Raw genomic sequence first — 13,090 nt, forward strand, 5'->3', positions numbered from 1 at the left:
GGCCCCTTTTAAGACTCTCTGAAGCAGAAGGGGTGAATGCTCATTTAAAGCCTCCCCTTCCTCTGCTCTGCACCCTGTGTCAATGGCAGTTTTTCCTCTGCTGCAATGTGCTGTTTGCCAATGTTGATGTGGCTCCCTCCATGTCTGAGGACCAGGGCAATGCCCCCGCCCCCCTCAAAAAGGATCTGGCCAAGATGGAAAGTTCCTGGTTCAAATTTCACCTCAGCCTTGAACTCACCTGATGATCTTAGGTTGGTCACCATCTCTCAGCCTTACTTTCACATCTTTAAATGGGGGAATAATAATATTGGCCCTCTTTACAGAGTTGTTGACAGGAATATAGAGATGGCATATTAGAAGCACTTTGAAAAATAAGAAAGTGCCCCAGAAGTGCTAAGTATTAATATTAGAAAAAAGGGAAAAAAATAAGACTGTAGGTATGCACTGGTCTATCACTAGAACTACAGCTTGATGTACTCTTAACAATCTGATGTTAAATTACTACCTGAAGACCACTGGTAAGTTACTGCTGGAAGTTTTGTGAGATTTTCTGGAGGTTTCTCTGGGATGCTTAAAAAGGGCAGTGCAAACAGTTCAGGAGTAAGAGGGCAAAACTTCTGTCATCCTGGACAGAAATAACTAGGCTGAGCAGCCATCTTCAGCCTCATTAGGTGCAAATGTCCTTTCCAAAACAGCTTCCTCAATACTCACTTTGTCAATGCAAAAGGGCTACGGGACAGCCACTGCTGCTTTTCTTTCTCAGCCTGAGGAAGTCAAAATGGCAAGGACTAGGAATCAGTTTACTCTCTCCACTAGTGTGCCAGACCGAACAGTACATAAGTGAAATATTGAATACCGTAAGTAGGTGAAGTTAAGGCAGGCATAAGCTACTGCTGTTTGAGCAGGGAGATGCAAATACAGCCCAAGAAGTTCTGGAGAGCCATTTGGCACCTGGATAGAAGAAAGCCATCTCCTCCCTTTTGTGAGCAGCAAAATGCCCTTTTCTAAGCCTTTTGCATTCCTGATGGAAGACCACTTTCCATAACAATAACAGGATAGCCAGGTTACATGGAAAGGCCCCTGGCCATCTCTTTGGACCCAAGTGCGTGGCTTCCTTCCAACAACCTCCAGTCACCAAACCCAGAGTGAAGATTGGGAGGTGGGGGTGGAAACCGAATGGCTCCTGCTCCTTCCATTTCGAGGTGGGGGTTGGTTACTGGTAAAGGAAGTAAGATACAGCAGCCTCTGATAGGCTGGTTTAGGATAAGCACAAGAGAACTCGAACAGCAGCCAGCTCCACCAATGGCATCCCCCCAGGTGTACACAGGGTGAAAAGAGATGGCATGCAAGAGGTGGGGTCGGGAGGAAGGGGCTGCCCTGCAGCTTCCTCTTGGTTCCCAGTTGAATTCAGGACACACCACATGGCAAGATGCAGAAGTCTGGACCTTGCACGTTGGGGGAATAGATCCCTTCTCAAGGTAGGGACGGAGAGATGGCCGTTCTTGGCTGGGATCTGATTTGTGGCAGTTTATATCTTGGATTTTGTTTTGGGGAGGGGAGGGAGAGACCTACAGTGGGCTTTTTCTTTCTATCTTTCTATCTTTCATTCTCTGCTTTTGTGCTGCACAAATGAACAGGACTTCTGATATTTATTTAAGAACATAGGAGTTAGTTGACAGGTATTCCTCCTTGGCAGAGTACTGGACTAGATGCCCTTGTGGTCTCTTCCTTGATTCTTGGGCTGCTCATTATATCATGAGGCTGGCACATGTCTAGAGCCACACATCCAAGATGACTACACATCACCTCTCGAGCCACTTTAAATACTTTTAGACTTCGTCACCTTGACTAAAAGTATAACAGTGTTCAAGTCTGTATTGGCGTACTGCATGTGTGGCGCTGCAGTAGATTACACACATACCAGACTCATGGCATAATAGAGAAAACACCAGGGTATGTTTACTGGTACCATGATAATCTGCTTTAGTGATTATGAATTTTGGACTAAGAGAACAGAGTCAGCATATCTTGCACCTTAACACCATTTAGGTACCGAACTTGCTTTTAGGGTAGTTTAAGAATGGCATAAAGGTGGATTTCCCTTTATGTTTTCAGTGCATGATCAAGGGCAAAGTAGAGATGATCATGGTTACAAATACATACCCAAATACTGGAATAATTAAAATGGAGCAAGACGGTGTGAACTTATTGAAGTGCCACCTTTTGCCTTGGCTTTTTTTCTGAGGGGGTTAATATCTATTTTGGTGGTCACACCAAAGCATCACTAGCATTGAAAGAAAAAGCAGGGTTTGATCTTGTTTGCTTGTGTTGAAGTTTTCTGAACCGTTCAGATTTCAGCTGTAATGAGTTTTCACTGTGGAGACAAGGCCTGCTCTTGAATACATTCAAGGCTTAATTTGCAAAAATGCTTGGTATTTTAAGAGCATTTGTTTGGATCATTTTCTTTTTATATCTCATGACTATAACAATGTTATCACCTCAGTACCACTCACGTACTTACTCTCTTTTGAAGGAAGGATTTTTTTTATTTTTTTTTTGCCCTTAGCATAGATCATAGGATCATAGGGCTGGAAGGGGCCTACACGACCATTGAGTCCAACCCCCTGCTCAATGCAGGAAGCCTGATTCCCAGGCGGTCACCCATCCAAGCATTAACCAGGGCTGACCCTGCTTAGCTTTCAAGATCAGGCGAGATTGGGCACATAAATATCTGATGGCCCATATGCCCATTTAATTGTTTCTCATTATAGCCATTCCTGTAGATCAGCCTTCCCAAACCTGGTGTCCTCCAGATGTGTTAGACTGAATCTCCCATAATTCTCAGAATGCATGCTGACTGGGAATTATGGGAGATGTAGTCCAGTACATCTGGAGAGCACCAGGTTGAGGAAGGTTGTTGTAGTCCTAGTGAAGCTAGCTATAGGTGCTCATGAGTTATAGTCACATGTGACATGAAAGTGGGAGGAGGCTTTGAGGTGGGGTTATCTTCCTCTCTCCCCAACCTCCCTAAATTGTGCACATTTATCTGTGGAAAGTGTTTACTAGATGATGACGAACATTCAGTGAATATTTCAAGATTCACAGTGCTTCACATAATTGTTTCAGTAACACAACAACCCTTTAAGTTCGGCTAATTGCACTGAGATATTGTATTCTGTTTCTGAGATAAACATTTTTTATTATCTTTTGCAAAGTTCACTTACTTTGGCTTCCTTTGGAGAAAGGGATTGGACATGGATTAAAACAGATAACTACTTATTTCAAGGTCAGTAACTCTGTTTATACAGTCTGCTGTCCCCTGACCAAATAGAACTTTGCTGTTTCATAGTACAGGAGTTGTGGTGTGGGTGGGTTTGAGGAGAGATGGTTTTATAGGGGGTGATGCATAACAGTTGCTGAATTGAGCCCAGCAAATAAGTGCTAAAACAAAGAAGCTGTCTCTTTTATCAGATCAGCCTCGTGTTATTTTAAAGAATGTGCAAGCTTTTACATGTCACAGAACACTTCATCAGGAAGTCTGCAAATGCTTAACCAATCCAATACTTATTTCTGGTTTTTATATCACAAAACATCATGCTATAAACAGCAAAGGATTAATTTGTCCAAATGAAGCCCAGGATAAACATTAAGCAGAACAGATAAATTGCACAAGATTGCTTATCAAATAAGCTGCTTTAACATAAGAATTGTCAAGGAATAAATACATAAATAAATAGGAAGCTCGTTTATGTGAAGGCAGCTTTAGCTAGTAATTAAATAGAATTAAAATTAAAATATTTAAGTAGACCTTTCCTTCTAGCATATAGGGCAGGATAGAAATGTTTTAAATAAATAAATAGCAAGAAGTGGTAACTTTAGGCTAGAATCCTCTAACAACTTACCTTGGAGTAAGTTGCATTGAACACAATGCGACCTACCTTTGAGTAGACATGATTAAAATAGAAGCAACCTTACACTTTAACTACTTTTTAATTTACTGATTACATTTAAATATTTGCATATTTCTAACATCTATTAGAAGAGGGACCTATCCTAAGGTTTGGGTAATATGCAAATAAAATTAAATTTAATCCAAATAAAAGGCAGATTACTCAAAAAACTTTAACTGTTTGACAGCCCACATTTTTAAATCCTTTGGTCCTTTATCTTCTCATTTCCACATTCTGTGTAGTGTTTGGAAAAGGGTTTGTGCTGTCATGTGAGTTTATTTATGTAAAATATTTTTATCCTGCCTTTCAGTTTTAAAAAAAATTCCAAGGTGACTGACAGGTTTGAAATAATAAATTCAAATAGTACAAAACATACAAACAATATTAAAACAGCAGAATGGATAATGTAATAAAGTCAGCAGCTAAAATAACAGAATGACAATATTAGCAGTTAACTGCACAATCCTGTGCATGTTTACTTGGAAGTAAACCCCACTGTGTTCAGCGGGGCTTACATGCCAAGTTAAGTGTGTATAGGATTTCAAGTGTCTATTATTACAAGCATCTTTACTGGGTTCCAGTTTTCCTAGGGTTGGGCATTTGATCCGTCGAAACAGATGTGGTCAATTGACTAATCAAAGATAGTCAAATAATTGTCAAGTATTTTTAAAGCATTAACTTTATTATAACAAAAAATTAACCATCAACAGGCATGATATTGATGCTAACACACACATTAGGTAACTATTATCATGCAGTCCAGGATTAGCCTATAGTTACAATTACATATATATATGGGGAAGAGTTTCACCTGGCATTGATAAATAACATCGAAACAGAGCAAAGGAGCAACAGCTTTTAAAAACGTCAGATCACATGGTGGAGACACTGCTTGGTTTCTACAGCAAGCACGATGGAGTTAGGGGGCGGGAGTCCATTTTGCCACTGAGGAGCGCTTGTGTTGCTGTTTAGAAATGGCTGCAAGGTGGACAGTAGGAGGAACTTTTCCTATGCTGCTAGTTGTGCCCTCGGCTACTACTGCAGGGCTAGTGGGGAGAGTTGCCTTGACTTCTCTCCTTATTCACAAACAAAAACATAACTGCATTTTAAAAGGGTAAGCCGGCATTCTTGACTTCATGGAATATTTGAGCATGGGCAAATAACAGGCATTCAGTGGACTGACCAATTGACCGGTGTGGCAGGTGGCAGCGCTGAATTATCCCCTGGCTTAATGTCCCCTGAAATCTCTCCAGCAGACCAGAACATCCTTTGGGGCCTTCGGAGGACTCGGAACGTAGTCTGTCTCTTAAACCGTTGACCTGCGTGCGGCTCGGTCTGGGAAGAAAATGGCTGCTCTCAAACCAACATCAGGTGAAGAGATGCCGTATGCTGTCAGGCGATTGTCAGCTGAAGAGGCCAAGACAGAGAAATGTGAGTTTGCTACGGAGACAGACGGGATGAAGTTGAAAATAGACACTTGAAATGGGGCTTGATCGTGACAGCAGCAGTCCTGGATTGAGGGAAATGGGATCTTTGGATGTAAATCTGGTAGGCCTATATTTTATTGCTCTCAGGGCTTGTAGGCCATGAGCAGGCCCAGCGGCCTTTTATAGCATCACTGTCTACTATATAATAGCATGTGCGTGTATAATAACAGTGGTCTGCACAACTTAGTGTCTGGAGCCTGGCACAGATCTTGGATTCCTAGCAATCCCAGTGTTCATGTTTTTGTGTTTTGTTTTATTAAAATGAAGCAAGAGTCTTGTCCTCATGACTAGATTGGAAGATGAGCAAAGCTAATTTTCTGAAACAGTAGCTTCCAGGGCTCAGGCCTACCTGAAAATCACGCCTCTTGCCTTGAAAGCCATGCTGTCTTGTGCTAGACATTTAGGGGCTGGCTGTAATTACTCAGTTGTAAGGGGAACGGCATCCTGTATGTGCTCAATAGCATTCTTCTCTTGATTACTACATAACATGTGCTACAAGCCCTGGCATTAGATGTTGGTTTCATACCTATGCACACAGTGGAAGTGCAATGCTCACAACAGTGGAAGAACCCAGATCTGGTTATTGGGAGGGCCACCACTTTGAGCTCCTTTCCAAGGCACCCCATAATAAAACAAATAGTTTCTCTCTCCTATGCAGATTGGCCAGAACTCCACCTTGATGCAGCTTCCTGGATAGAAGATCAAGTGGGGGACCTGGAGCGTCAGCACTGTGACGCTGAAGCTTCTCCTGGTGAGTCAATGGGAGGTGTACTTTAAAAAATAACGCACCCACACAGACAGACTAGGAGTTAACCTTGCTTCTCAGCCGTGCTGTCTGACCTGGCATTTGTTCCCTTAATTCTAGATTAGTGATGGAAAGGAAGTACACTCTGTACATGCTCAGGGAGCCACTTCTTTAATATTATTTGTCCCTCTTCAGTGTTAAGACCCAATACTCCAAAATGTTTTCAAAGCAATGTACATGCTTAGAGAAAGGTTGTACTATAGCCTTCCTGGAACTGTACCACTTCAGAGTGCAGGTGGGGAGAATCATATTGTTGAATTCTTCACAGCAGAAAAAGAATAATAACGCATGCAGAAAAGTATCAGAGGGAAGACCAGGCTAGAATCCTTCTCCCTGACATATCCTAAACAGGGTATTTTTGGAGGAGCATTCGAACAAGTGTTCTAAACCGGTACAGTTCCCAAGAGGATTTTTCCATCTGCTTATCTGACTGTAAATCAGCTTTTAGATTAAGCTTTACTGCTGTTTGCTGTCCATGGTTCTTCATCTCTGGTTCAGGCAGAAATTACATTCATGTCTTTTCTGTCATCTCCTGAACAGATGCTGAGACAGGCAAAGGTGTCAAGCTTGCTTATAGGAGACCACCCGTAAGATCTAAGGGGCTGGAAAAACATACAAACCTGATCCAAAAGTGCCCCAATTAAAGCATCAAATTACAACTATGTGTTGCTGGGACAGGGTGGGGGGTGGGGCATGCAGATTGATCCCCAGGCTTATCACAAATGCCCCCAGACAATGATTTACATTTGGTGTTTTTCATCTTGGCAGGGGGCAGAGATTTGGAAGAAACATACCAGCCAGCAAATGTTAAGAAAGTGGATTCAGAGAGTCCAGCAAAGGGAGTAGCAGTTTCAGAGTTCCAGCACAGGTCAAATGAAGCCAAGACAAGTCCCCAGGGGCCCCAGCAGACCAAGAAAAAAAACATAAGTGATGGGGAAGCATTCAGCGAAAGCACAAAGCTAATGACAGAGCAGAACAACCATACCAAGGGTCTGCACATCTGTGACCAATGTGATAAGGACTTCCAGTGGGCCTCTCACCTTGCCCGACATCAGCATTCACACCCTGGGCGTAAAGCAGCTAGATGGAGTCATAGATGGGGCCATCACCGATCAGAGGTAGCCAGCCCAAGTCCATCATCGCCTCTGCAGGGGGAGAATCTACTTTCAAGCTCTTGTGACACGAGTGGTCAAAAGCCAATGATGAAGACAGACCAGAACAACCTTACCAAGTATCAGCGCATCTGTGATCAGTGTGGGAAGACCTTCTGGTGGCCCTCTCACCTTGCCCGACATCATCAGCATGTACACTCTGGGAGTAAAGCAGCTAGACAGGGCCAAAAGCAAGTGAATGTGGACACCCCAAGTCCATCGGTGCCTGTCCCAGACCCTCTGCAGACGGAGAATACGTTCCACCAAAAATCGACGCTTGTGACGGACCAGAGCACCCAGACCCAGAATCTGCATATCTGCATCCATTGTGGAAAGGAGTTTCGGTGGCCCTCTGACCTTTCCCGACATCATCTTGTTCACTCAAGGAGGAAAGCAGCTAGTCAGGACCAGAGACCAGAGTCTTACAGCCCATGTCCACTTGTGCCTGTCCCTGTGGCCCTGGAGGCAGAGAATATGTTCGTAGGCTCTTGTGAAACATTCCACCAAAGATCACCACTCAAGACAGACCAGAGCACCCAGACCAAGGATCTGCACCACTGTGATCCATGTGGGAAAGACTTCCAGTGGCCTTCTGAACTTGCCCAACATCAACTTGTATACTCTCGGGGGGAAGTGGCGAGTCAGGTTGTATTCCATTTGGAAGAATACAGCTCAGGTCCCTTGGTGCCCACCCCTCTGCAAGCAAGGAGAACGTCTGAAAATTCTTGCAAAGCATCATATCAGAACTCAACGCTAATGACAGACCAGAGCACCCATACCAAGAAGCTGCATCACTGCGTTCCATGTGGGAGGGACTTCCGGTGGCCCTCTGCACTTGCCCGACATCATCGATACGTACACTCTAGGGAGAAAGCAGCTAGACAGAGCCAGTGCCAATCAGGAGCATACAACCCACTGGTGCCTCTCACCGTGCCATTGAAGGTGAAGGATACATCTGCAGACTCTTGTGAAACTCTCCGCCAAGAGTCTATGCCAATGACAGACCACAGCACTTGTACAAAGAATCTGCACGTCTGTGACCAATGCGGTAAGGACTTCCAATGGCCCTCTGAGCTTGCCCAACATCAGCTTGTGCACTGTGGCAGAGGACAAGCTAGAGGGGGTCAATGCCAGTCAAAGGTAGGTGGCCCAGATTCTTTGATACCTAGTCCTACACTCGTGCAAGTGGACAGTTCCAAGCATTCAGCCAAACGCTCTCAGTTTGTGACAGAGCAGCATAGCCGATTCAAGAAGTCCTACCACACCTGTGGTCAGTGCAGGAAAAGCTTCCAGTACCCTTCCGACCTTGCTCGGCATAAACGCACTCACTTCAGGGAAAAGTTAAGGAGAGGCCAGTGTAGCCGAATCAAGACGTCTTACATCTGTGCTCAGTGCGGGAAAAGCTTCCAATATCCTTCTAACCTTGCCCGGCATGAAAGCACTCACTTTAGGAGGAAAAATCTTACCAGAGCACCCGTACCGAGCGGCCCAACAACAAATCAGACCGCCCAGATCAAAAAGTCTTACCTCTGTGACCAGTGTGGACAAGGCTTCCAGGGGCTGTCTGACTTCACTCGACATGTGTACACCCACTCCGGACAGCGACCCTATGGCTGTGCCCTTTGCAGGTGCCGCTTCAGACGCTATGTGCAGCTGAGGAAGCACCAAAAGCTGCATGAGAAGAGTGGCGAAGAAGAGGAAGGAGGCCCGAGGCAGCAGCGTGTATGTGGGGAAGACATCTCCACGGAGAACACCCCCACAGACCAGCCTCAACGCCTTCTTCCCCCGGATTCTGGGGAGTACTGCAAATGTTTGGCCAGCGTGAAAGCCTGCGAGTGTGGGCTGTGCCACACCAGAGCAAAAGACAGCTCTGAACTGCTTCCTTTAAATGGGATTTGGAAAATCGGAATCAGTGACCACGCCCAGATCCTGCCCCCAGTGCAGACCTGCGAGTGTGGATTCTGTGGGACCGCTGACAGCAGCTTTGATGCGCGGCCCCTGGAACCGTCTCCCCTCGAGGTTGACATCACGGCCAGTGCGGAGTTGACATCCGCGTGGCGTTCCTGTGAGACCGTCACGAACAAGCCCACCAGCCCAAGCGCAGCCCACAAGAGTGTTGCCTACATGTTGAAGGGGGAGGCCTTCCCCGCAAGCACCACCACCACCTGGGTCAGGCATCCACCTGCCATGACTAGCCAGAGCCCCAAAGGGTCCCCTTCCCTGAGCAGTCCTGCTTGGTTCATGGAGCGAGCTTTCCCATTGGTTCGGGGAGGCAAACGTCACGCTTGCCCCATGTGCCCAAAGCGGTTCAGCTTGACTTCGTACCTGACGAAGCACCTGCGCATCCACCAGGGAGGGAAGCCCTACAGCTGCGCCACCTGCAAGAAGCGCTTTGCCCAGCCTTCCTATCTGACCAAGCACCAGAGGCTGCACACGACGAAGCTGGAGTACGAGTGCACAAACTGCGGCAGCCTTTTCACTCAGCTTTCGTACCTGCGCAAGCACATACGCACACACAGAAGGTAGAAACGGACTCCTTTTCGGGACGCAGAGGCAGGGCCAGCCCTTCTGTTCAGTAGGGTGAAGCAGTCTGCCTGGGCAAGAGGTTAGGCGATATTGCTAAGGGGCAGCAAATTGTTAATTATTTCAATTTAATATTACATTTCTACCACCATGATGGGCATGGTGGATTTTGGATTTTCTGTCTTGGGTAGCGAAATGTCTTTGGTTGCTTCTGTGCAGAATGTAACCCTCTTCCTTTTCAACTGGCTCATGAATAGCTGAGTGTCTGAATGCCCACCTTTTCTGAGCTGACTGGCTGGGCTGAGGGCCAGTAGAAGGTCTCATTATTTTGCATGGCTTTGATGCTTTCCCAAAGGAGTATGGCTAGGGCTTGCATATACCCAGACCTTCTATGTCCTTTCTTCTGCCTGTCATTGAACTGGAGGTGAGATAGAGCGAGGGCAAGCAAGAAGACTAGGTTCGATCCAGATGTCGTCATCTTGAGAGTAGACCCATTGAAATCAATGAGACGTAAGTTGGTCATGATTTGTCCCACCAATTTCAGTGGGTCTTCTCTAAGAATGACCAAGTCTGGATCCAATCCAATGAAATCTGTGGCATTTGGTTAATTAACTTTAAATAAATTGCAGATAGCAAAACCTCAATGAAGATGTCTTTGTGAGGATGCAGTGTGAGATAACTTGACAGTGTAATGACTTACTACTAACCATTAGAAGGAAATGTGAACTTGAATACTTTTTTTCTCATCCCATCTGGAATGGAAAATGTTCTCTATTACACTGATATGCCAGCGCCTAGATTTCTTTTAATTGATAAAACAAAACAATTCAAAGACCATCAGTGCAATCCTATATATGTTTAAACAGAAACATGGCTGGCTGAGGAATGCTTGGAGTTGCAGGACATTTTTCCTGTCTAAACATACATAGGATTGCGCCCCTACTGATATAGATTTTAACAGGCCCTTCCAGGGTTCCAAATCTTGGAGATTTTGTCATTGGCCATACTGAATGATTGGGCAGTTACACACTTAAATAGTAATGTGTAGTTTACCTTTCTTAGTTGCACCTTTGAATTGATTCAAGTCTGCAGCCCTAATGGAAAGCTATTTGATTAATGGGACACATTGTAGAGGTATTTCCAAAATGTATAGGAATGGCATTTCCAGTGTGTGGGGAATGGGAATACTGCAGTGCTGATCCATACTTCCCTGGGTGACGCCTCACTGTTCAGCTGGTGGAGCATCATGGTAGAGCATCACCTCAGCCACAAATTCAGAGGTGCAAGTTAGGTAGTTTTGGAGTCTGGACATCATGGTCTTATGGAGCGGGGAGCCTGGTCTTTAAAGGATAATATCTGTTAATGACACAATCCTGTGCACGTTTAGACAGAAAAAGTCCTACAACTCCCATGCTGGCTGGGGAATGCTGGGAGTTTTCTGCTGAAATGCGCATAGGATTGTGCTGTAAATGTGGTAAAGCTCTGGTGCCTGTGAGGGCCCTCCTGGTCATTCTGCTGAGTGGGACACTGGACCTCTGCCCCAAAGTCCTGCCCCTATGGCACCACAGCCCCGATGGCACAAATCATCCCAAATCAGGCAGAGCACACGTGCTCTGTAAAACTAGCCGTCATGTCAGTCCCAGTGCACCTCCTGCCATTCTGTTTGTTTCGGTGTTCTGGGTGTGACCCCCATGGTAATTTCAAGTGTCTCTTAATTGGCACGTCAGATTCAGGCCTGCTTTCCTGATGCGTCCAGGGTGGATCTTTAGACATGAAAGGGGCTGGTTAGACACCCACATCCCTTCATCCTGCTTCACTTCATTTGTTAAGCGTTAAGTGCTCTTGCCTCCCCCCTTCATCTGGCTATTGTTTCTCCATTCAGAGCCACACCAATATATGGGGGAAAATGGCAAGAACTCTCCCGTTGTTTGCTGATAATGCAGGCACACAACAACTGTACCTTTTGAGCCACAGACACTTCTCTGTTACGCTGGTTTCGACAGTTTCAAAGAGCTGCCTCCCTCCTTCCCATGTAGCCTGGTTCCCAAGGCTATTTCCTTTCTTTCTTGATATAGCTTCAAAAAATGGAGTCAGCTATGACATCATAGGCAAGCCACAAGATCATAATCACCACTTTAAAATATATACTTAGACCTTCTGGTTCTGCCAGTATGGAGCAGCCCTTTCCCGCCTAGGCAATACATCAAGTTAAGATACAATCTCTTGACTGTGCAAATCCAGGTAAACTCAGACACTGGTTTTGGTTAGAGGGAAAGGACACATCTTTCTGGTTTCCAAATTTGTGGATTGTCTTTTGAATGGAGTTGGGTATTAAGTCTGGATTTATCAGAGGCCTAAAGAGGCACTTCCAATGTGGTCAAGATTCACTTTCGTATTTTGAATTTTGAAGGCAGGGCAGGCCCATCACAAGAAATGTGGTGAGTGGGCTTAATGATACTTGAGGCAGTGTTTGTAGAAATCCCTGCAGAACAGCCAGAACCTAAATACATGTTGCTTAATATGTTTACAGTTATTGCATTGTATTACATATTAATAAATTTTGATTTTTGAAAATGCAGTGCCTGGTTCTTCTTAGCTTTCACCGTATCATCGCCACTCTTTGGCCAGTACGATAGAAAGTGGGAGAGGTCCTCAGTGAGCAACTGGGTCAAAACCTGCCTGCAAGCTTTTCCTTGTATCTCCACAAGCCAAAGCCCCCCCTCTTTAATTAAGGCAGAAAATTCAGAGAAAGGGTCTGAAATATCCCTGAGGGGGCCAGGCTCCCTGATAGTGGTCCAGATGCAGGATGTTTTCCTTGGTTGACTCTATCAGAAGTACACTTTGTTAATCCTGTAGCTGAGCTGAAACAAAATTTTAAAATCTGTCTGAATTTTGCAAATCTGAAGCTTTGTATTCAGGTATTTCCCAAGTTTGACTTTGTAAACCTGACTTTGAGGCACACATTGACAAACTTATCTTAAGTCTTGCTGGAAAAGCTGAAGTCATTAATGATAAGCATTAACTTGTAAAATTCACAGGATTCAGAATCTTGGTAACCTCATTGTACGTGTATGTGTGTATGTATATGTATCAGGTGAAGAACCTCAGGCCTGGGGTCAAATTTGGCCCTCTGGGGTTCCCCAGAAGGCCATGCCCCTTTCCCCCAACGAGGGC

At 45.1% G+C, this 13,090-nt stretch overlaps 1 protein-coding gene across 1 annotated transcript; it reads left to right on the top strand.

Moving 5' to 3' along the window:
- Window positions 1-4,832: 4,832 nt before the first annotated feature.
- On the top strand, window positions 4,833-12,480 carry LOC146341698 (uncharacterized). The gene is made up of 4 exons (XM_084808399.1): window positions 4,833-5,064; window positions 5,204-5,381; window positions 6,096-6,188; window positions 7,011-12,480. Exons 2-4 carry the CDS (start codon window positions 5,297-5,299, stop codon window positions 9,917-9,919), a joined length of 3,087 nt encoding a protein of 1,028 aa, XP_084664525.1. The 5' UTR covers window positions 4,833-5,064; window positions 5,204-5,296; the 3' UTR covers window positions 9,920-12,480.
- Window positions 12,481-13,090: the final 610 nt, after the last annotated feature.

Source organism: Heloderma suspectum, chromosome 6 (genome assembly GCF_057233095.1).
Source record: "Heloderma suspectum isolate Gila_16-S chromosome 6, 16-S_ref, whole genome shotgun sequence".
Classification (NCBI taxonomy): Eukaryota; Metazoa; Chordata; class Lepidosauria; order Squamata; family Helodermatidae; genus Heloderma; species Heloderma suspectum.